At 39.8% G+C, this 20,989-nt stretch overlaps 1 protein-coding gene across 6 annotated transcripts in view; it reads left to right on the forward strand.

Annotated features, from left to right (window-relative positions):
- Window positions 1-20,989, forward strand: part of AGAP1 (ArfGAP with GTPase domain, ankyrin repeat and PH domain 1) — a 361,066-nt gene that overhangs the window by 102,376 nt on the left and 237,701 nt on the right. For 5 of the 6 annotated variants that reach the window (XM_080347158.1, XM_080347153.1, XM_080347156.1 and 2 more), the window contains exons 2-3: window positions 7,548-7,606; window positions 15,601-15,688. The exons of the other annotated variant lie outside the window; for it this stretch is intronic. In XM_080347158.1, the coding sequence (XP_080203284.1) occupies window positions 7,548-7,606; window positions 15,601-15,688 (147 nt within the window). The remainder of the gene's footprint in view (window positions 1-7,547; window positions 7,607-15,600; window positions 15,689-20,989) is intronic. 6 annotated transcript variants of the gene reach the window in all.

Consider the following 20,989-nt stretch of genomic DNA (forward strand, 5'->3'; position numbering starts at 1 on the left):
TATTGGAAAATAGATTTTGAGTTTGACCTAAATATGTATTTAATGCATTTCTCAGTTACAGGGCATGGTTTTTCAGATGTTAAATAGATGTGTGACTCTAATGAGTTTCGGTTGAGGTGCCTGACGCCTTAAAGAAGCTGAGCTTAGAGCTTTTTCTGTCTTACAATTAGCAAGTAGGTATTTCCAGCGATGAATCTGAGCAGCAGTAAACAATTATGTTGGAACTGTAAGAGCTCTTGGGATTTTATTCTTTCTGACAACGCTGGGAGGGGTGAGGGAGTTGTTTAAACTGGCAGCTCACAAAAATCCCTCTTGTTTTAGGGCTGTAATTGAATTGCTTTGTGGCAATTTTCGTGACTTCTTCTGCAATGTGTGTATTAATCCCGCTAACGAAGTGTAAATACACTGTTGTGCGCGATGGGATGTGACTTCCCGGTGCTCTCACCAGGGCCTGGATGGAGTTCTGAGCTGGAGCTGGGAGGGGATAGAGCCACATCGCACTTCTGCTCTTGGGTTAAACTGCGTAGAAAGAAGAAATGACACTTCTGCAGCTCAGGGAAAAGGGAGATTTGCAAACTATGGATTTGCATAGTTGCAGCAATAACTTCTAGCTAAAGTACAGAGGAAAGCCATATAATTTATGATTCTATGAGACTGAGCGAGTAGGGAGGAAAAAACTTCCTGGTTCTGATCTGGATGGTTTTCTAAAAAATTTATTTATTATTGCTTTTAACTGTATACAGAATTGAATGCATAAGCAGAGAGGATCCATATCAAAAGCTGACCGATTTATTTCTTTCTTTATTTAAAAAACAGGTAAAAGATGAATGTGAAAATTAATATATACAAAGGCTCTTTTGAAATGTGACATGCTCTTCCGAATAATACTCTATGCAAAGCTTAAAAGTAAGCATGTCAGAATATTTTTCTGCTGGACTGCATTGGAACTGAGTTGATGCTTTGACTTGGAAATGCTGGGGGCTGAGTAGGAGAGAATGTGTGCTGGGAGATTACCCCTCCTCTGAAAAATGCATGTTTTATTAGTAGCACAAGTCTCAACCCAAAAGTGGCATGTTTTGCCTCTTTGCTGAGAAAATGAGCACACAAGCTTTGGGAAACACTTTCTAAAAGTGCTTCTTTGATACGGCTCCAAAAGAGAGATGCGTGGTTTTATCTGCAGCTTTGTGGGCATGTGGGGACTTGTAGGAATATTTTCCTGTACCTGTTCCCTCTCAGGTTTTGATTTCAAAGCTGGAAATAACTCTAAATATTGCTTGTAATGCAGAAATGATTGAGGAGGGATCAGGGTGGGATGCGGTTTTTGGTACTTGAACTTCGTGCATTTTTGAGGGCTCTTGTTCTTATCAAAAAGAAAAAGATCTTTTGCTGAGGGTTTCCAGAGAAATCCCTTGGCTTTTTTTTTTTTCTAATAGCTTTTCCTTATTTAAAAGGACGGCAAAGGGACTTTGGGATAGCCTAAGGGAAGCTCTTACTAAGAAGCTTTCCAAGAATTATGGAAGATTTAAGCCTTTTCATGTCATACTGCAGAGACATCTGCCTACTTCTCACTCATCCCTCCTTTTGGACAGGTTTGCCATTAGGTTTTCATCTCAATCAGACGCAAAGAAATCTGTGAGCTTCTCAGGATTAAATTGCTAGTCAGGGGTGAGCTATTTCAGTGACAATAAGGGACAAAACAAGGTTAGTGGAGCGAGGGCTGGTGCAGTATAAGGGACAAAGCAAACCTTCTGTGCTGGCACTGCTGGCGGTAGGATGTGGATTGGTGTGATGGTCTTGGGACAGCTCAGGTTCTCCCAAAATACTAATCAACAGATAGATTTCATTGCCTTGTGGGAATTTTTTTAAGCAGGAAGGACACAAATGATGGCGAGGGTGGTATAAATCTAATCAGCCTAAGTTAAAAGTATTTACTTTGTAGTCTGATTAGCTGCCTTGCTGCTTTTGCCCATGGCGGTGGATGCAGTTCATTTGTGTTAGCAGAGGGCCTTCGGCGTTAAAAATCAAGTATGAGACAAAACAGGTTGCTGAACACCTAAGACAGGCTTTTCCTGTGGTTTTTTCTGTAATTGCTATGAAAATTCTGACGTTTTCACATGACTTCCTTCCCCTCTTCTGAATCAGGACAGTTGAATTGACCTTGAAGTTGTTGTCTCTCAATAATGTTGTTCTGCTGATATTTATGTAGTTTTTGGTGGTTGTTGCTGGGTTTGCAGAAGGAAATTTGTTTTTCTGTTGGAAAACCTATTCTAAGCAGGACTTTCATATACAAAACGTTGAAACAGTCAGACGTTCTTGCTGTGCTGGGCCATGGAGAACATGGATCTTGCCAGCAGTGGCCATCAAGTCCCAAGATTTCACCCCAATGTTGTGCTAAGGGGGAACCAAAGCAGCATGTACACCTTATTCTTAATATTGGAACTAGTAGAGAAGGTTCCTCTGGCCGGAGCCAAGGTGCTGAACCGAGGTTTTAAAATAGCCAAGGACCTTATTGTAGTTTGTGCTTCAATGTAATCTTGTGTAAGTGAAACTAAGAAATTCTAAATGTGGTGGTGGAAATTAGGAAAAAGAAATACGAAAAAAATAAAGGCTATTTTGTGCAAAAGTAAACTTGGTGAAGAAAGTGCAACTTAAACTATCTTCTTGATGCACATTTTAAAAATACATGATTGACACCATACATATTTGAAGCTTTTGATCATTGATGCAGAAGTTAAATGAACAGGACATACAACTGTGATTAATTATTGACAAAAGTAATTTATTTCATATGTATAGTCTGTAGTTAGATATGAAGGTTGAATTCACTTGAATTCCAAAGTCAGAAAGTAATGTAAACAGGACTCCAGTTGATCAACTTCATCCATGTGGTTCTGTTTATTATGCAAATCTCTTCCAATATGTTTAAATCGACATGCGGTAGTGGGGTTTTTGTTTCTTCAGCAGAGTATGTTTGGGGACTACCCAATGTGGGCTTTGCGTGCCGCAGTCTGCATCCAATGTTTGATAGTCATGTTGGAGCTGTAAGTTAGCTTTCTTTATTATTTAAAAAAAATCCTCTAGCTTGTTTGTCATGTTCTATCTGTGAGTATTTGACCTTTTCACCTTGACTTCCATGGGTTTTGAGATTAACTTGGAATAAATGACTCTTTTCCGAGGCATTTGTCCTAGAACTGCATGGGTTAGCTGGGTACTTCGATGTCCGTACAGATGATGGTACTTGAACCTCTTTTTACATAAGAGACCAGATGCTGTTTCATGACATGTTCTGCTTTTAACTGTCATTATTCCTTGTAAACATGCCAGTTTAAATTATACCGAGGAGAGAAGATTAACTTGTTGATCTCCTAATAAATCTGGGGGGTTTTGTTTTGTTTTTTTTATAAAAGGGAAATGGAAGGCCTTCTGTGATTTAACTGAAAATTGAAGGTAATAGTATTGTGAAATTTCAGTTTAAATTAGTTGGGTTGAGGTCAAGCGTGTATTTTTAACAGGCCTGTTTTTTGCAATAAAATGGTATTTCAAATATTCTCAAGTATTTTGGACACTCAAAACACCTGTACATAACAATAACAGGGTACTTAACAAAAAGGAGGAGGCAGCTGTGTCAAGAACTCTAGCACCTTGTCAAGTTAGTGGTATTATATTTCTTTTACCCTATAGCTGATCAGAATTAAAATGCACGTATTTCCCATATGGAGGATACTGGATGTCTGAGTTTGTTTTAGAAGGTCATTGTGTGGGTTCTGGATGCAGTTCAATGAAAGAAGGACCAAGCAGGGTGAATATCATCCATGCCCTTGAGCCGGATCACTCTTCTTCTCGCCAACTTTCTGCTTTGTCTTTTGGCCTCTTGGCTTTTTGGAAATTTGCCTTTCCTTGCCTCTCCTGTCTAATTTCTGCTTTTGCAATGTACAGATATTAAAAAATAATATTTAAGGTTATTTTTAAAAGTGACAGGGCTTCTGATGTTCTTGTTACCCTTGTGAGTCTACTCCTGGGCTTAAATGGTAGATTTTTTTGCAGTTCTCCAGCTCGGTAGCAGTAGCAGTAGCAGTGATCTGCTCACCTGTTTCTTTTTAATCTTCTGTGCTGATAAAATCCAATGCTTTTTTTTTTTATTGAAGCTTGTTGACATTAATGGAGAGTTCTCCCATTTTGTTCCTTGCACACACACACCCCTGCCAGTCGGGCACCATACTTGCCTGACACTGATGATTTTCTTCAACCCCTGAGAATTTGGAGATCAGCTGGGACCTCCTCATGTTGTCCGGCCTTGGCTTGCTCTTTCTGCTGCTGAGTCTTGCAGATAAATGGCAAGTTTATTTTTTCTGTTTATCCATCTTTTGCAGATAGTAATGAAGGAAGGAATAACGTGTGCACAGGTATGGGGAAGGGAGAAGCTGGCCTGTTCAAATCATGCTGTACAAACTTATCCTCAAACTATACAAATTTGTAGTTCTGGAATTGTCAGGAAAAAGTGATTTGGAACAGAGCTGTGGAATATAAAAGGTACTTGGGGTTATGAAGAGGAATGCAGGGTATTGTCTGTCGTGCAGTTACATGTAATTAGTACTTAATCAAAACTATTTCATGGACTCGGGCTTAACTGTAGTAGTCTTTCGTGATCTGATATCCAAGTTTTTGTGCAGTAAAATGTGGATTTTACTTGTTAGCCGTGATGTAATGTTGCTGTGATACAGAGGCTATCAGTGTAATTATCAGCTGATGAATGAGTTCCGTTTAGAGAGAAAATAAAGTGGTTATCCAAAGCATCAGAAATGTAAGTGCAAGTTAGTTGATACCTTTACTGAGCAGGGAGTAAGGGTTAAACATGCAACGATATAATTTGAATCAGCACTTGCAAGTTTTCATGCATTTGAAATAAATGTGAATCTGTATTAGTGTTCCACAAATGATGCACAAAAGAAGTTTAAGTTACAGAAACATCACTTGGGAAATCAGTACTTTATGTCCTGAAGAAATAGGTTTGTGTGGAAAGCAACTCTTTGGGTTGTTGCTTTCTCCATCGCGGTTGGGTTGGATGGCAATTTCTGCTCCTTTTCCACTACTTCTTAAGACAGCAATAGTTCAAAGCAAAACCACAAGAAGTGGTAGTTTACAGGCAGGACAAGTTAGGGAAGAATTCCTCTTATGCTAAAGGCCTTAACAGGTTTCTGTAGGCATTTTAGTTCCTGCAGTTTGTTGCTCTGTGGGCTTCCCAGGGGTCCCTGCTGCAGTAGAAGGAAACTGCTGTAGCTGAATCTTTGGCCTGTCCTGGTACACTAAATAATACGTTTTCCAGCTGCACTGAATTACTTAAAAAGGGGGAAATGTTTTTGGAGGACTGTAACAGTCCCTCAAACCACAGTTCATCCTTTGCCATCCTCTCTGTCCTCATCTTTCCCTTTCTTGGCTTGAAGCCTTGGTTTGGTCTGAGACTGATGTTGTTTGACAAACAGTTGTCTATTACTGCAACACAAACAGCTCTGTCTGAGCTCAGAGTGAGGGGCTAACTAGAGTTATTTCATGCTGCTTCAAGTCATTGTTACCTGTTAATTGCAGTTGTGATGTTTAGTTCTGAAATGCTTATTTTGCTTTTCCCAAGCATATTTAGTAATCTGTGGGTTTCCTCCTATGGTAAGAAATGCTGATAGGCTCACGGAGGGAAAAATAATATTTACAAGCAGTGTTTGCTTTCTTAAACCTTTTAGGTAAACCAGACTTGGCAAACATTGGGTTGTGGAAAAATGATTTGTGTGGTGCTTCGTGGTCAGGCCTGACTAACATAAGACACTTGTTTTAACTGGTGTACATGTGTATGTCTCTCTCTATATATAGACGTCAACCTGGGACTTCAGGTTTTGATCAAATTGGACTTGTTCAGAGAGTGCAGCAGGAGCCTAATGATCATGATGTCTTGTCTTGCAGCTGGAATACCAAAAGGTTAACCCCAGTCTTAAGAGCATCTTAATCTGAGCCTTTGGTTTTCCTGCTCCTTCCAGTGAGTGAGTGGGAGTCAGCTCAAGACTGTAATATAGCCAAATACTTACTGTTTTGGAAGTGTTTTCATGTAAATACACATGTTCTGCTACTACACACAAGCTTCTATTTCTAGCTGAAATGTAAAGTGATGAGATAAATAAAGATGGAGGAGGCTTCCTAAATCATGGCTAATACGTCTTCGTAATGTTAAGCAAAAATAATACGTTTAGTGGGGAACAGAGAGAGAATGCAAAATACAGGTTTGTTTTGAAATTGTTTTAGTTAGACCCTGGAAAGCTTGCTTAGAGCTGGCAGCTTCTTAAGTTAGTGAGGATGCCATTGGGGTAGGAAAGTGCTTCCCACTTCTTTATTGTCTGCATCAGAGATGTAATGAAATAGGTTTCTCCTTTTCCTGACTGGTGTATGGCCTGCAAAACCTTTGGTTGCTTATGGACAATGTGGGCAGCTGTAACTTTTCACCTGTTTTTTCCTATGATGTTAGGGATTGATTGTAACATTGGGACTTCTTCAGTGCTGTTTAGTTACTGTGGAGCTGCATCTGATCTGCCTGGTAGGAGCATTCTGTGCGTGAGAGATGCGGTAGTTTGTCTGGTTTGCATAGTTTTCGAGAGGGTTAAATCAGCATTCGTTATAATGCTGCTCAAATTTGTAATGGAAATGTCATTATCTGTTTGCTTTCAGTTGACTAGACCTTTACAGAAGGAACAAAATGATAAATGTTTTTGGAGGTAGAAGAACAGAGCATTGCTTCTCCTTTTTTTGGTGTGGGATTGTCAGTGAGGTTGGACGTGGCTGTAGCCCTAAGGACTTTGTTTCTGTTGCTAGAATGGTGAATTTAACTTGCTAATTTTCCAGAAGTCACCCCCTCCTTCCCACTGTAGCTTTTTATTTAATTGTATTGTAAATGGCTCTGTGGTTTATTTCCGTCTAGATTGTACTACTGAAAAATTGCACATTTCTAGAATAAACACATATTCTCCCTTACCGGGGCAGGGGTGTTACCACTGACACTGGTTGTTGCAGTTGTTGACATTAAACATGAAGTGCAGTATAAAATAGCATTTTTAGAATGGACAAGTATTCTCGTTTACCTGGGTGAAGTTAGAGCTGATGGTGGCAACCGCCGTTGTTGACGTTGAGCCTGATGAACAGTCCAAGGCTTTTCCTGTAGACAAGACACGTGTTGTGGTGGATGGGAAGCAATTTAACTGTGTACAGACTGGAAGAGTCTTTTCACAACCCTGAAGGACTGGAGTTAGTTTGAGGTTGTGAATGCCAGTGGAGAGGATAGAGCCAGACTTGCTACACAGAGAGCTTCCATTCTGCACAAGGTTAATTTCTGGTATTCTTGAATTTTTGTATAATTTATCCAAGCTCCTAGTGTTTTTCACGTTGAACTGTCAGTCTTGTAAGGTCAAACGTGACTTTTGATCTCATGTACTCAAAGCCTTAACATGAAATTCTGTGTGCCAGACCATTAAATGTCATCGTACTAATTTTCTGAATGTTGTTCACTCTTACAGATGCCTTTGTAAATAGCCAAGAATGGACACTAAGCCGGTCTGTACCAGAACTGAAAGTGGTGAGTTTATATTTACTTTCATCTCTGAAAAACATCCTGACAATGTTACATACAAGTGACAATCTTGTAAGTTTCACTAAATCTACTGTCAGGAAGAAGATATAGAAAGCAATTTTTGAAAGTAAAGCATTTTCCTTCAACAGAACTATCTTTATTAAGTTTATTTATCTCCTATTTTTATAATCATACTTCAAAGAGCTATTTGTATTTTATTGCTGGTTTGACTTGTTTGGCTACGTGAATCCGCTTCCTAGGGTGCTCTTCTCAGTAGGGAAGTCTTACCCTTGTGTAAGAGGGGGAAGTGGACGTTAGCAGGTGATATATAAAGCTCCTTTTATCTCACTGTAGTAATATGCACAATTTATTTGAGGACAAAATATCTTTTCTCACTCTCTTAGAAAAATTTAACTGAATTTCTACTAAATTAAAAAAAAAAGAGAGTATTTTGAAGGTATACATAGTGAATCGAAACCTACATTTTTCCTATAAGAACGAGCTGTGATTTAACAGCTACTTACAATAACTTTTCCCTTGGCTGAGCCATTTTCCATATAGGTGGAAGAAATGCCAGAATAGCACAGAGACAGACTGGAGGAATTTCCCAAATTTGCCCTTTAAGTATTATGAACATGGAGGCTAGGGATGGCGGCTGGAACCTCCTTGTGGGTTTTGAACCAGCAGCTTGTCAAGCCAGCAGCACAGGGTTGTTGAGGCCAAAGTACTGTGATTTTTGCCACGTGCAAGTCCGGATTTAATGAAACACAGTCGGTTTCTCAAACCCTACAAAATGATTGTGGTACCCAAGATAGAGAGCTCGGTAACACCTTTGGTAGACGTCTGTCCCCAGCTCCTGTTGTCCAGCTGTCACTGGATGAGCTGCCCCAATCCAAACGCCCGTTTGCTGAGTGGCAAAGTGAATGAGGAAAAACCACCTGAGTTTGAGAGTGGGCAGCTGGAGCTGTGCTTCACTACCCCGCTTCTCAGGTGGTAAATGCCTTCTTCCAAATCTGAGTTGATCATAGTGTTTATGGGGGTGAGACAAAGCATAGGTCAAACTTAATGTGATAAATGCACTGATACAGAATAGCATTTTAATTGAAGCGGCTTCCTTGTGACTGGAGTGATGTTTCTGGTTTCATTTCTGCAGTGCACAAGTAGAAGAAGAGTAGGGTAATCAGTGGATGTAACTGCATCATACAGGAGAGGCCTGCAGGGGGTCACCAGATTCACTTTAACTGATGGTCTAATTTGGAAGACAAATGCCTCCCACAATAATATACTATGAATTTAGGACTATGAGGAGTTGGTTGGATACAAATCCAGTTCACTGTGGTATTAGGTGGCTTATGCTGAGGAGGATCTACAGAGGGTTTCCTTGTTCATCCCTTCCCCTTCTCTTAGCCCAACCAATTCACAACAGCCACCAGTGAACTTAAGGCTTGCAGGTGAGACCAAAGCTGTAGTTGTTATGTGTTGTAATGCAGAACACAAACAATTGCTGAGCGTTAGGTAATGGTCTCGGGATACAGGTGGTTCCTATGATACCATGGCTGCATTATGTGAATACTTGCCTTGGGTATCTCACCCTGTGTTGTCTGAACCACTGGTAGGAAAATAAACTTCTGTGCGGCTGCTGTAGAAAATTGATTTTAAGCGGTCAGCATGCACGAGCTGGCTAAAGCTTCAGTTTGTATAATCCTGGATAAAAGCAGAACTCTTACCATTACAGAAGTAATAATTTGATTATACCACTGCAAATTATTGAAGGCGGCAGCACCAGCTGTGTCTGTGAACTTGTGCTCTAGCAGGAAGGGCATATTCGGAGCTTCATCTGACATCTGCTCTGTCCTCCCTGTGCATCTGTCCTTGGGTTGGAGTTGGTGCAGGGACTCATCTCTGTGTCCCTCCCCTGCAGCCAGCCTCATCGCCAGCTCTGGTGTACACCCGCGGAGGAAAAGGGACACATTAAAAGCCAAACCTGCTGCTTTTGCCACTGCGCTCATTGTGCTCACCGCTAAGGATGAGGATGTTGATGAGGTTGTCGGCAGCATGGGCAGTGTGGAGTGTTTGCTCCTGTGGCTATGCAGAGCAGGGGGAGAGAGGAGGCTTCATGTTGCAGTGTTAGGAAGGAGCCCCAGCTTTAGCTTCCTAAGCGGGCTAAAGCCTGCAGAAGATGGTTAGTAGCTCATTGGGAGAGAGTGGCTTCTCTATAGGGGCTGGGAGGTCCTCAGATTGAGGCTGGAAATTGACTATGGGAAGGCAGAGGAAGCACACAGGGTTGCAATAAAGAAAAGATGATGGATGTATTTATACTTTTGAGGAAAGAATACCAGTCTTTGCTTCCTTTTTTGAGCAGTATATATTTGGCTTGATTTCTTTCCAGTTTTCAGAAGGATGCTTGTGTGCTAGGCCAGCTGGGTGAGCCCAGACCATTGCCGGAGACATGGTGCTATTCCAGCATCCCGTTTGTCCAGATGTAAAATAAGAATGTGTTAGGCAGAATAAATACGAGATCTTTTCGGACAAAATCATTGAATTTGTTCCAATAAAAATATGCGAAGTGCAGTCAGGCTTCTGTGCTGGATAGCTATAAAATGTCAAATGCCATCAATATATTTATGCATTTTTACAAACAGGCTTCAGTAGGATGTGGGCATAGTGGTTTGGGTTTGCTTTACAGCATGTCTGGCACATGCAAATAAATAATTCAGTGTTGCACTAGTCATAACTGGCAGAGCTTTGCACTGTAGCCTTGTTAGCTGAATTTTCTCATTTCTGAGTGGGGTTACAGTGGTATTTTTGTTCTGTAACATGCTTGTCAATAACTTTGTGTATTTCATATGTATCCATAAACAAATAGTTATTAGTCAGATTGTGTATACAACATGGGAGACAGGAATATGACTACTGTAAAAACATGCTGGCGTATTTGTCATACTGTGGGGGATCATCCTTAAAACAATTATTAATCCTGATTAAGAGAGTCATTGTATTAGAAGTCAGGCTTCTTCAGGGTAAAGCTTATTGCTTCTGGTTTTCAGAGGTTAATAGTGTGCAGAGACCTGCAGTAGTAATGCCAAGCACTGCACCGAACAACAGAAGGCAAATACTGCTGGATTTTAATTTAATGAACTGATTTCATAGCTCATAGGAAGGAGATGGCAGCCTTGTCTCTTCAGATTCAGGCACTGAGGGGAGATCTGAAGGAATTCTCTCTCTTAGCAGATGAAAAGAGGAGGAGGTCACTGTCTCCTGACTGCTTTCTGAAGTCATTGGCTAGGGAAAGAATAAAGCTGTGCTGCAAATGTAGATTTCTGTAGTCAGGTTTGAGGAACCTTGCTTGGGGTTCATGTGACTTTTGAGAAGTTAACATTAGCACTCCCAGACAAAACTGACTGTGTTAATGCTTTTATTCATGTTAATTTTTCAACATTCAAGCTCCTAAAGAACTTTTGACAGTTCAGTGGGTAGTTTGAAACTGATTAAATATACAAATCCAGGAACTGCTCTATTAAGAAACAAGTAAGTATTCTGATCAAGAAAATCAGTCCTATATTATCTTTAAAACACGAACACTTTCTGCTCTCAGTCTTGAGACAACGTATGGACATGAATAACAGGAGAAAGAGGGATGAAATACACTGTATCTCTTTGAAGATTGGGTTTTAATAATATATCTTAAGTGAAGAAGGCTCCAGTGTTACTATATGAGTTAGTGAAGAGGTTTCTTAATTGAAATACACATCTTGCTCCCCCTGTTTGCTGCTTTCTGCATCAGTTTGTAGCATCACATTTAATAATGCTCTTCTGGCCAGGTGCCTTTGTCTCTCTGGGTGCCTATAAGGAGGAACATACCGGAGAAACTCAAGTGCTGTATAATTACATATGCAGATGTGGTATTTGGGATACAGGGGAAAAAAAAATAAAGTATTTTCATGTCACTAAATATCTTTCAAATATTTGGAGTCTCTAGTTAAATACAGTAACACATCCCAGCCACGGGTGAAGGACTTGGCATGTTTGCTCTCCCTGGAGCCCAGGTTGATGCTTTTCTGTCCCTTACAGTTTTGCCCTCTGAATGGTGATGGTTTTGGCACTGGTATAGTATAAAATAGCATTAATTTGCATACATGCAGGACTAGTCACTTGTAGGTGAAGGTTTCTGTATCTGCTGTGAAGGTGTTTTTGTGACTGATCATATCTCCTGATCTAATGGAGGTTTTTTTGTGGGTATGTTGGTGCTGCACTGGTTGGCTACAGGTAGGTTAGAGACGGCTTTGGTATGTTGCTACATCTGAAGTGAAAACACAAAATACTCTTCTTTGTCATTACTTTCCTAGCAAACCCATGCAAAGTTTGCTTGCTTTCCAGTTCTTCAGAAATTGTTTTGCTCAGAAAGGGCCTTAGCCCAGCTGTTCATCTGCAGAGGAGACTGCCCAAGTTGTATGTCTACTCTACTGATTCACAGATGGGATTTTTGGTTTGCTTGCCGTTTTTGGCCCAGACTGCCATAATAAGGTGCTAGTGGGGATGGACAAGAGGGAGATACTTGCCTTGGGAATGTGATGTTCAGTTTGTGCTCTGCGGTGAAGCTGCTGCTGTCGTGAATCCAGCCCATTGACGAGCTACATGCTAAAGAGGCAACTAGCCAGCAGTTTAGTTAGTTTCTTTATAAAAAATTGAAAATCTATTTATAGTTAGCTTATAAAAAATAGAAATCTGGAAAACTGTGTCTTAACCAAATGTATTAGCCATTTTAGGAAACATAAGTAGAAAACTTACTCTATTTTATTGGCATATAACAGAGGGAAAAGTCATTCACTTAAGAGATTTCTTGATGCTTTGGGGTTAAAGGACATATGTTAGAGATGGTATTTCTTCCTCTTACCTCTCACTTAATATATGGTTCAACATTGGGGAGAGCTGAAATGGAACCTGTGATTAAGTTTAAGCATTCAGAATGGAGATAAAAGATTTGGATATCAGTGCCATAAATATTGCTTTAGTTTTTGTTCTTTGTACAGGTGGAAGTCCCAAGCTGTTTTTCCATCTTTCTGACTATCTACTCTGTACATTGAATGGGTGAATTGGGGATCAGTGTGATAAAATAAATCAGCAAATGAATATTGTATGTTTTCTTGTGCCATACACTGTCTGAAGCTTTGCTTACTGTCCACTCTTCATGTTCTGTTTTGAATACAGCAACTCGTTTCTGTATTAAGTTTGCTTTAGGTTTTGTCACTTAATTTTCAGTGACACACCATATACTTTCCCAGTGCATCTGTGAGACTAAAGAAGAATTTTGGAAATGTGGGTGCTGGAGAGAGAGTGGGGTTTTTTTTTCCTATTAGCTTGTCCTCAAGGTGACAGATGTTGAGCCAGAATGTGCAGGAAACCAAACTCTGCACAGTCCCACCATACATGTGCCCACATCACTCGTCCCAGCTGTTGTCTCTCTCATGTTGGCAAAATGTGGAAGTCATAGTGACCTCATGGTGTAGCTTTTCTGAGTAGATTGCCCAGAGAACTTAAATGATCTGTGTACCCAAAACATTTATTTACTCAAACTAAGAGACCTTCTTTGTAGACTCTGTTCCAAAACGTTTGTTTTCAGCAAGTAAGTGTGAGCATCTTGCAGCCTCAGTCACGTTGCAGTCTGACTTGCTTGCAAAACAGGGTATGCAGAGCATACTGATGATTTACAATGTCTGAGGCATCAGCTGTATGCTTGTATTGGTGTTTAGCATCCTGGGTGAAGAAGTTTGTCAGGAAGATGAAGCCAGGCATCTATAGAAGTTACCCTTCTCCCTGAAAGAGTATCAGTTGCTTTTTCTTTTCTGTGAAGTTGCAAAAATACGTCTTTTTAAGAGGGTATCTTTTGTAACTTCTTTTTCTCTGATTTCCAAGCAAAGCTTTTGAGTCTTGAAGGTGAAAATGGATCTGATGAATAGTTTTGTCTCAGTCAGACCTGAATGAAGCTCTGTGGTGTGTTTCCAGAGCACTGTCCCATGGAAGTGAGGTCTGGGGCATTTGCCTCTGTCATGTTATCTTGCACCCACTTTTAGATGTAGATATCTCTGTACATACTAGCACAGCCCAAGTTAGATTAAAAGCTTCTAGTATGGTACACTGGTTTAAACACTCTTCAAAGTCAGTGCAAAGCCCAAGGAACAGATGTGTTGTCTAACCACTTGGGCTGTGGCTTCATTTTTATTTTTGTGAGACTGCTCTTCAATAGCAGCTATGCCTACAGTGGCTTTCTTGGTTTATATTTATTTTCATGCCTTTTTTAAAATTGTAAATCACAGACTGTTTTCTGTCTAATTTCTTTCCTGCAAATTTGAACAAGGAGAAGATGAAGCATAGGACCTGATGTCTCTTCTTTTCTCTGCCTTTTCTGCCCTGCATCACCCCCAAGTTAGATCATGGTTTTTTTTCTTGTTTGCTGTTACTTTTGAAATCTGTTTTGGAGTTCCTGGTGTTTCTTTTTTCCTCCCCTGTAGCTCACCCTGTTCATCACACTTAACACCCCTGCTGTCATAAGGGCTGGAGGATGATGCCTTCCATTTGCTCTTTGCCTAAGCTGCTGCTTTATCTGAGATGTTCTTGCACATCAGCTATAGAGATAAAGTGGGCATCCTTTGCAGCACTGGTATCCTTGTCTTAATTAAAGGTTTTTCTGGGTTGTAAAGAACGAATAATTGTTTTCCTTCCCCTCCCACCCCCCAACTCCAAAATTGTCATTGGGTTATTTTAAGGCAGCTCCATGATGTTGGTTTAAGTCATTTTTGATAAGGAGGATAGTTTCTCCCTGGTTACGGTTATGAAAATGGAGTAGAGAGTGTGTATTAATGTGTGACTTGTTCATGCTGTCTCTATTTGGCAAACTCAGGCAGATCAGCAGAGTTCATCCACTCTCCAGGGATCTTATGTTCCGAACCTTTTGGTTAGGGTCAAGATAAACATGTAAGAACAGAGTGGGCTTAGGTTTGTTTAAAGGATGAAATAAGTTCCCATCTCCTCCCCCAGAAACTGAATAAGCAGAGTTATGTTCAACAGGGAGATCTGAATAAGCAGATGACAACTGAGCAAGAAAAATGAAGGTGTTTATTTAAAGCATAGAGAAGGAATGTCCTCCAAACCCTCCTGTCCCCTGGGCTGTGCATCCAGGCTTTGCTCCTGCCGGCTGCATCTGTCCTGCTGATTTTGGTTGATGCTCAGGCCCAGGGACAAATCAGCAGGACTTGTATTGGCTGGCAGCACAAAGCTGAGGTTTGTCTGGTATTGTGGGAGTAATGCAGGCAGGCTTTGAAACACCCTCGTGCCCCTTTTAACGCAACAGAAAAGGCAAATCTCTGAGTCTTTGACATTTGAGAACCTCTGGGAAGAAAACTGGTTTGGTGCTGGGGTGCATTTGGCTTCTTCTGCCTGGGTTTTTAAAAATAAATGCTTGCTAACCAGCTTAACAGAAAAATCTCATGTGCTTTAAGATTGAGTACTTCTGTTTGATTGTCGGATGTTCCCTGTGCTGCAGATGTTTAGTCATGGGCAGTTTGAGCTGTAAACTTGTTGGTAACATAGGGGACTTCAACAAGTCATGGTTGGCATGCCAAGATATGTCTAGAGCCGTTTGTATTGTGTGTGTGATTCAGTAGTGAGTCAGTGTGAGTGAATAGCCTACGGAGGTATTTTCCAGCATGAGAATTTAGCGATGTGTTTATATTTTTCAGTAAAGAGGTGACAAGTTTGTTCTGAGCTTCCGGCTCCTTCCCTGAGCTCTCTATATTGCCTGATGGTCCCACTTTGCATCAGTGGAGAGATGTAGCCGTAACTTTTTGGCAGATACCTTGCTGGCATATCTGAGAGTGTTTTTATTGTATGGGCTTTCTCCTCGGCACAGAGAAGTTATTTCTGCATTAAGTTTTTGCTTGAATATACTGGTTTTGAGGAGGATTAATTGAAGTTTAATTTTCTCCTTCTTTTTTGAATTCCAGGGGATTGTGGGTAACCTAGCAAGTGGCAAGTCTGCCCTTGTACACCGGTATCTGACTGGCACGTATGTCCAGGAGGAATCACCTGAAGGTATGTGAATATGCAAATTTCACTTGTTTTTTTGTTTCCCCCCCACAAACTACATCTTTATTCATTTTTAGTCATGCACAAATGAATCAGTAAAGATTCTGATTTGCTTTTCCAGTGCTCATGGAGATTTTTTCCTTCAACACTCTTCAGACTGAGAGAAGTAAATACGATTACTGGAACTGTAGCTTTTTCATAACTCCTCAGTGTCCTTAAATACTTTGGCACCCCTTACATGTCCATATGGGAAACTTCTAGTCCTGTATTGAGGAAAGCTCACTGCTCTCAGTAGTGCTGCTGCTTTCCATTTGGCTCTTGAAAGCCGCAATTGCTGTATCTAGTGCTACATTTCTACGGGATCGAGCCCTTTGGCTTTGGTGTTGGGAGAATAAAAAACTTCACAAGCCCAAACTAAAGATGTAACTTGTTCCGTGTTTAATATGTTAAATCTTTGGTCTTCAAGTTGTTTAAAAAAATGTTCTCGTGCCATAGAAAATTAATTTAGAACTGAAAAATGTTGTAGTGATTAACATTAATCTAAGTTTATAGCTTGAAATCAAAAATATCATAGTACCTTATAGTGGTGTGTCTTACACTAAATACTTTTTTGATAATTTTTTTTATCTATTTTCCTTATGAACTTTTAAATCCAACTCTGAGACACTGAATTTCTGGTTCCTTCTTTTCCTTACTGGCTGTTCCATTCTTTGCAGATATGGATGCAGGTAACTATACATTGTCTTCATGGCAGCTCTTGTTTTGAAGAGACAGATGGCAGTTTCTGTACTATAGCGTTTTCCTCTTGTTTTGTGTATCATTTTGATTTGTTTCCTTTTGATTTCAAGTCTAGTACATATCACTGTTTTGTCTCTTGCTGTAGTTGTCTTTTCAGCAATAGTTTGTAGCTTCATGCGTCTATGGTAACATTTGTTTCAAATTAACTCTTACCAAAGAAAGCTATTAAGCATAGTACTTGACATTTTAACAGTCCTGAATTGTAGTTAAAATGGGAGGAGAGGGAAAGGGAGGGATGGACAAGGCTTTCTCTTGTTTAATTGCAGTAAGCAGTGAAGTCTTCCGTTTTATAAGCTTCCCTTAAACGTTTTTGCTGCTTTGTATCTGGGACTGGTGGGGTGTTAATTGAGCCTTGCAGCAGATCTGCATATATATCACATTTACGCTGCTGCTGGTGAATGCCGATAGCGAGAAATGGTTGTGGAGTTTGTAGATCCACTGAATACAACATATCTTCGGCAAAAATTAGTATCTCCACAGATATTTTCATTTCATGAACAGGAAATATTTGTTTGGTTTTTTTCCTTAAAAGATTGAAATACATTGATTGTTCAGAGTGTTACTAGTATTCTTCTCCTAAACTATGAATATTTTAGATGATGTTCCTTGAGTGTGTTCCCATCTGTCCTCTTTGTCTTCAAGGATTTTTATTTACAGTGCTTGAGTGGCGTTCAAACTGTTTTTCCTGAAAGGATTAGCTGACAAAAGCGGGGTCAGATCATTCCTTTGCACATAAGTGTAGCTGACAAGCCTCACTAATGACACCATTCCATTTCATTAACAGTAGAAAAACTGGAATAATTAAGAGCTCTAATTCACCTTGTAAGGGATAGGCTCAAGATTTCTAATCAAGTTTGTATTAAAGGAAATCCAGCACATACAAATTATGCTTAGTAAACATCAGTAGTAGTGGTTTGTTAGTGTTTTATTTCTTTCTCTTCCAAGCATAATTCCCTACGCTGACTTTCTATAGAACATACAGCAGCAGTGTGGATGGTTTGGTTGCGTTGCAGTGCGGGACTCTTGATTTTTATATTCTGGATGGGAACATGGTGCTTAATAAATCCAGGCAAAGTGTAAGCCTTTGTGTTGGAGACCAGTGCGGATCTTTGTCTTTTCTGAGGTCCTTTAAACATTTTGGATTGTTAAACTGGGTAAAGAATAATTTGTATATCAGGTATTAAGGTCTCAGCTGCTTGACTGTTTAAGAAAACAAAAGTTTACTGACTTCAGGTGGCTTACCACCGGCAAAATTTATCAAGCATTATATAATTAGTATCTAACTGGTAAAATGATGGATGTATGCTTCATGTGAAAGTGGTGATTAGAACCAGGGACCCTTGTTTCTGCTCTCCTTTGCCTGCTGAATTGCTACAATTACCATGAAACCTGCCCTGAATGAGACCAGCGCCAGAGCTAGTGTAGGCATTAAAGGCAGCTTTGGCATTCCAGTAAATAAATCTTAAGTGTATAAAGATGGTTTCATGTTTCCTCCAGCTCTTTTCTGTAAGATGAGGTGTTTCTCTTGCCACCTGACACCACCTCCCCACCGAGAGGAGGAATCATATCACATTCAAGTGTAAAGCAGTTTTCTCATTGTCTAGTCCAACTTCTGTTTCTGTTCAGAATTAATTTTAGTTGCTAGTGTGATTGCAACATGAGAACTTTTGTTTTCTCATAGAATAAGTCTTGCTTGGGGAGAAAAGTAACTTTTAATCTCTTCCTTTGCATATTTAATGTGCGCAAAGATATATTCTTGTGTGACACACTTTTAAAGCAGATGCATTTTGATGTAAGAAAATAAATGAAGTATTGCCCTGTAACAAGTCGGAATTTCAGTAATCTGGGACTTGCAATTTTCTTCTAAAATGATACAACAGGAAAGTGATGGGAAACAGGGTAATTATTAAAGTGATTTGTGATCTTGTAAGAACCTTCCAAGTGACTGGAAGAAAATCTACGACTGAACAGCGGATGTTGGATTTTTTTATGCAGCTGAAACAGCAACTAAAATGTGTGCAACCTGGTATCTTTTTTCACCAGTCTAAATTTAATTCTACCTGTAGGAACAACGTGAGAAGTGGTGTGCATGGAATTTGAGACCAAGTACTTTGCAGTCCAAGGTGAATTTAAGTTTACGGGCACAGTGAGTGTCAGGAATATTCTGTTACTGTTGGGGTTTTCATTTCAAAAAGCCATGGAGGTGTGAGACATGACTTAAAGGCTTTTGCACATCTCTGGCATGTCTGTGAATACCCTAATTCATGTTATGATTATTTCAGTATTTCTCCAGTCAGCCTAATAAAAAAAGCAGGTACATTGTTGACCAAGGTGTCTCAGCTGGGATGAGGAAAAAAAGAGGGTTTTAACCTTTCCCAGTGCAGCCGGCATTGCAACTCTTCTGGTTGTGTCTCTGATAATCTGTGAAAAGGTTTTAAGGGTGCAGGTCTCCACTATCATGTATGAGCCTGGCTTTAAATAACTTAAACCATCACTTATTGCCTGAAACTGGAAAATACACATTTTGCTGCTAGTTTTCTGAGAATTTGTTGTTATTTAGTGTCAATCTGCTCTACTTTGACATTAAAATGAAACACGGGTGTTTTAAATAGGTTAGTAAGTAAATGTTGGATTGTACTTAACATTTCTTGGAAGAGTAAAATGTTTTTGTGCTCTCAAAAACATAAAGGCAGCCCAGCACCCTGACTTGAGTGAGCAAGTCAGTGGAGAGTTCATGTATCTTTGTGTGGAGGAACTTGTGAATATAATATAAATAAAAATGTAGGATATGAATCTTTGCAATACTGTCTATTCCCCGCTCTCCAGGTTGATAATGCTTATGCTTCTCATGTAATACACAGTACAAATGACAGGCGTTGGAAGCTCTTACAGGGGATTATTTTACCACTAATAGGTATATTTTTTTTAACCCTGTATTTTTTTTATCTATGACTTTTTATTGCTTATACAAGATAAGGTTATTCAATTGCCATTGGTTTCTTCTTTTCCATTTCCTTTTTGTAATTGTAGCCCATTTTAGTTCTTTTTCTCGCTGGCTGCATCCATGGGGAGCTACAGCTGGGCACCCCCAAACTGGGACCTGGGTCTGTCCGCAGGGGTACAATGCATCAGATTTCAAGTGCCACTTAATTTCAGTTAGAGGTCTCTTAGGTGTGAAGTGCTACCATAAATATGTACCCCAGGAAGTGGTATGGGATAAAGCCTTTATGTGTTTTCCAGAAAGCTGTGGTCATTTATTTTTGTTCCAGACTTGACCTAAAAATAATTTTACACTTAGCAGCCTTCACAGAGTAACTTTTTTCAGTACCTGCAATCAACAGTCTATCACTTGAGTAACAGGAATGGTCTTAAACCTTAATGTTTATTACTAAAATAGTAACCAATAACAGGAATGGTCGTAAAACTTAATGTTTATTATTAAAATACTAAACCAAGTGTCACCTTCAGCCTTCCATTTGAAGAAAAAGGAATGTAATGAAAGTACCATGAAAGTAAGCTGCCAGCCTGTTACCCAAACGCGTAGAAATTTCATAGTGGTGGATGGATGTCCATGCTTTTCAATTTCTATCTAGTAACTATATCCGTATCATGTTACTTCAGCAAAGTGTAATTATGCAAGGAAGATTGAGAAAGACTACTGTCCAATTTCAGCTGCTGTTGTTCAGCAGCCCCTCATGAGATTTTTGCCTGACCACAGAGTCTTACAAAAATACATATACAGAAAGTTCAGGTGTAATCTATTAACCTAGATAACCTTCTAGTCGGTGCCATTCATGGAAAAGGTCTAATGCTCCAGTTGCTGAGATGAAACCAAGAATGGAGATTGTTTTTCTCAAAACAAACAAACAAACAAACAAAACCAAAACAAAACAAAAAACAACAAAAAACGATTGTTCTTTGCTTGCATTATGTTAAATTAAGTGATCAGGCAAGCAGGATGGGAAAGGAATACCATGTTTTGACATTCTTTACACCTGGATGTGCTATGGGATTTACTAGTGAGATGGGGACCACAATTTGGTGTTTCAGGCTGCATAGAACATGGGGGCTGCAGCAGGACTGGAAAACCTCTTCTGTAACAGCAATTCTCATCCCCTTCTTCCCATCTACAGGGCAAAAATATAGTTTTTCCTTCTGTGAGCAATTAGGTTCATAAGGTTGCAAATCTCTTCACAGAAGACATTAGCTATTTTCATCTAGTGATTTTTTTTTCCAAATATGTAGGAATCTGGAGGCCATGTTAACTAAACAACCGAATGTTCTCATTCATGAGTAAAAGGAGGATGTGTCCCAGACTAATCTGTGTGTTCCGTTCTCGGTGAGCAAGCCGGCTGAAATGCAAATGAAGAGCAGAGAAATTTGTCCTCTGAATATGTACTTACAAGCTCTTCTTCAAAGATAGACTTCCATGCTTTTTCACTCATGGTGTTCTGGAATTCCGTAAAGTTATCACCATACATTTAAAAATCTATACATAGCTTATACAGG

Source organism: Nesoenas mayeri (assembly GCF_963082525.1).
Source record: "Nesoenas mayeri genome assembly, chromosome: 6".
NCBI classification, from domain to species: domain Eukaryota; kingdom Metazoa; phylum Chordata; class Aves; order Columbiformes; family Columbidae; genus Nesoenas; species Nesoenas mayeri.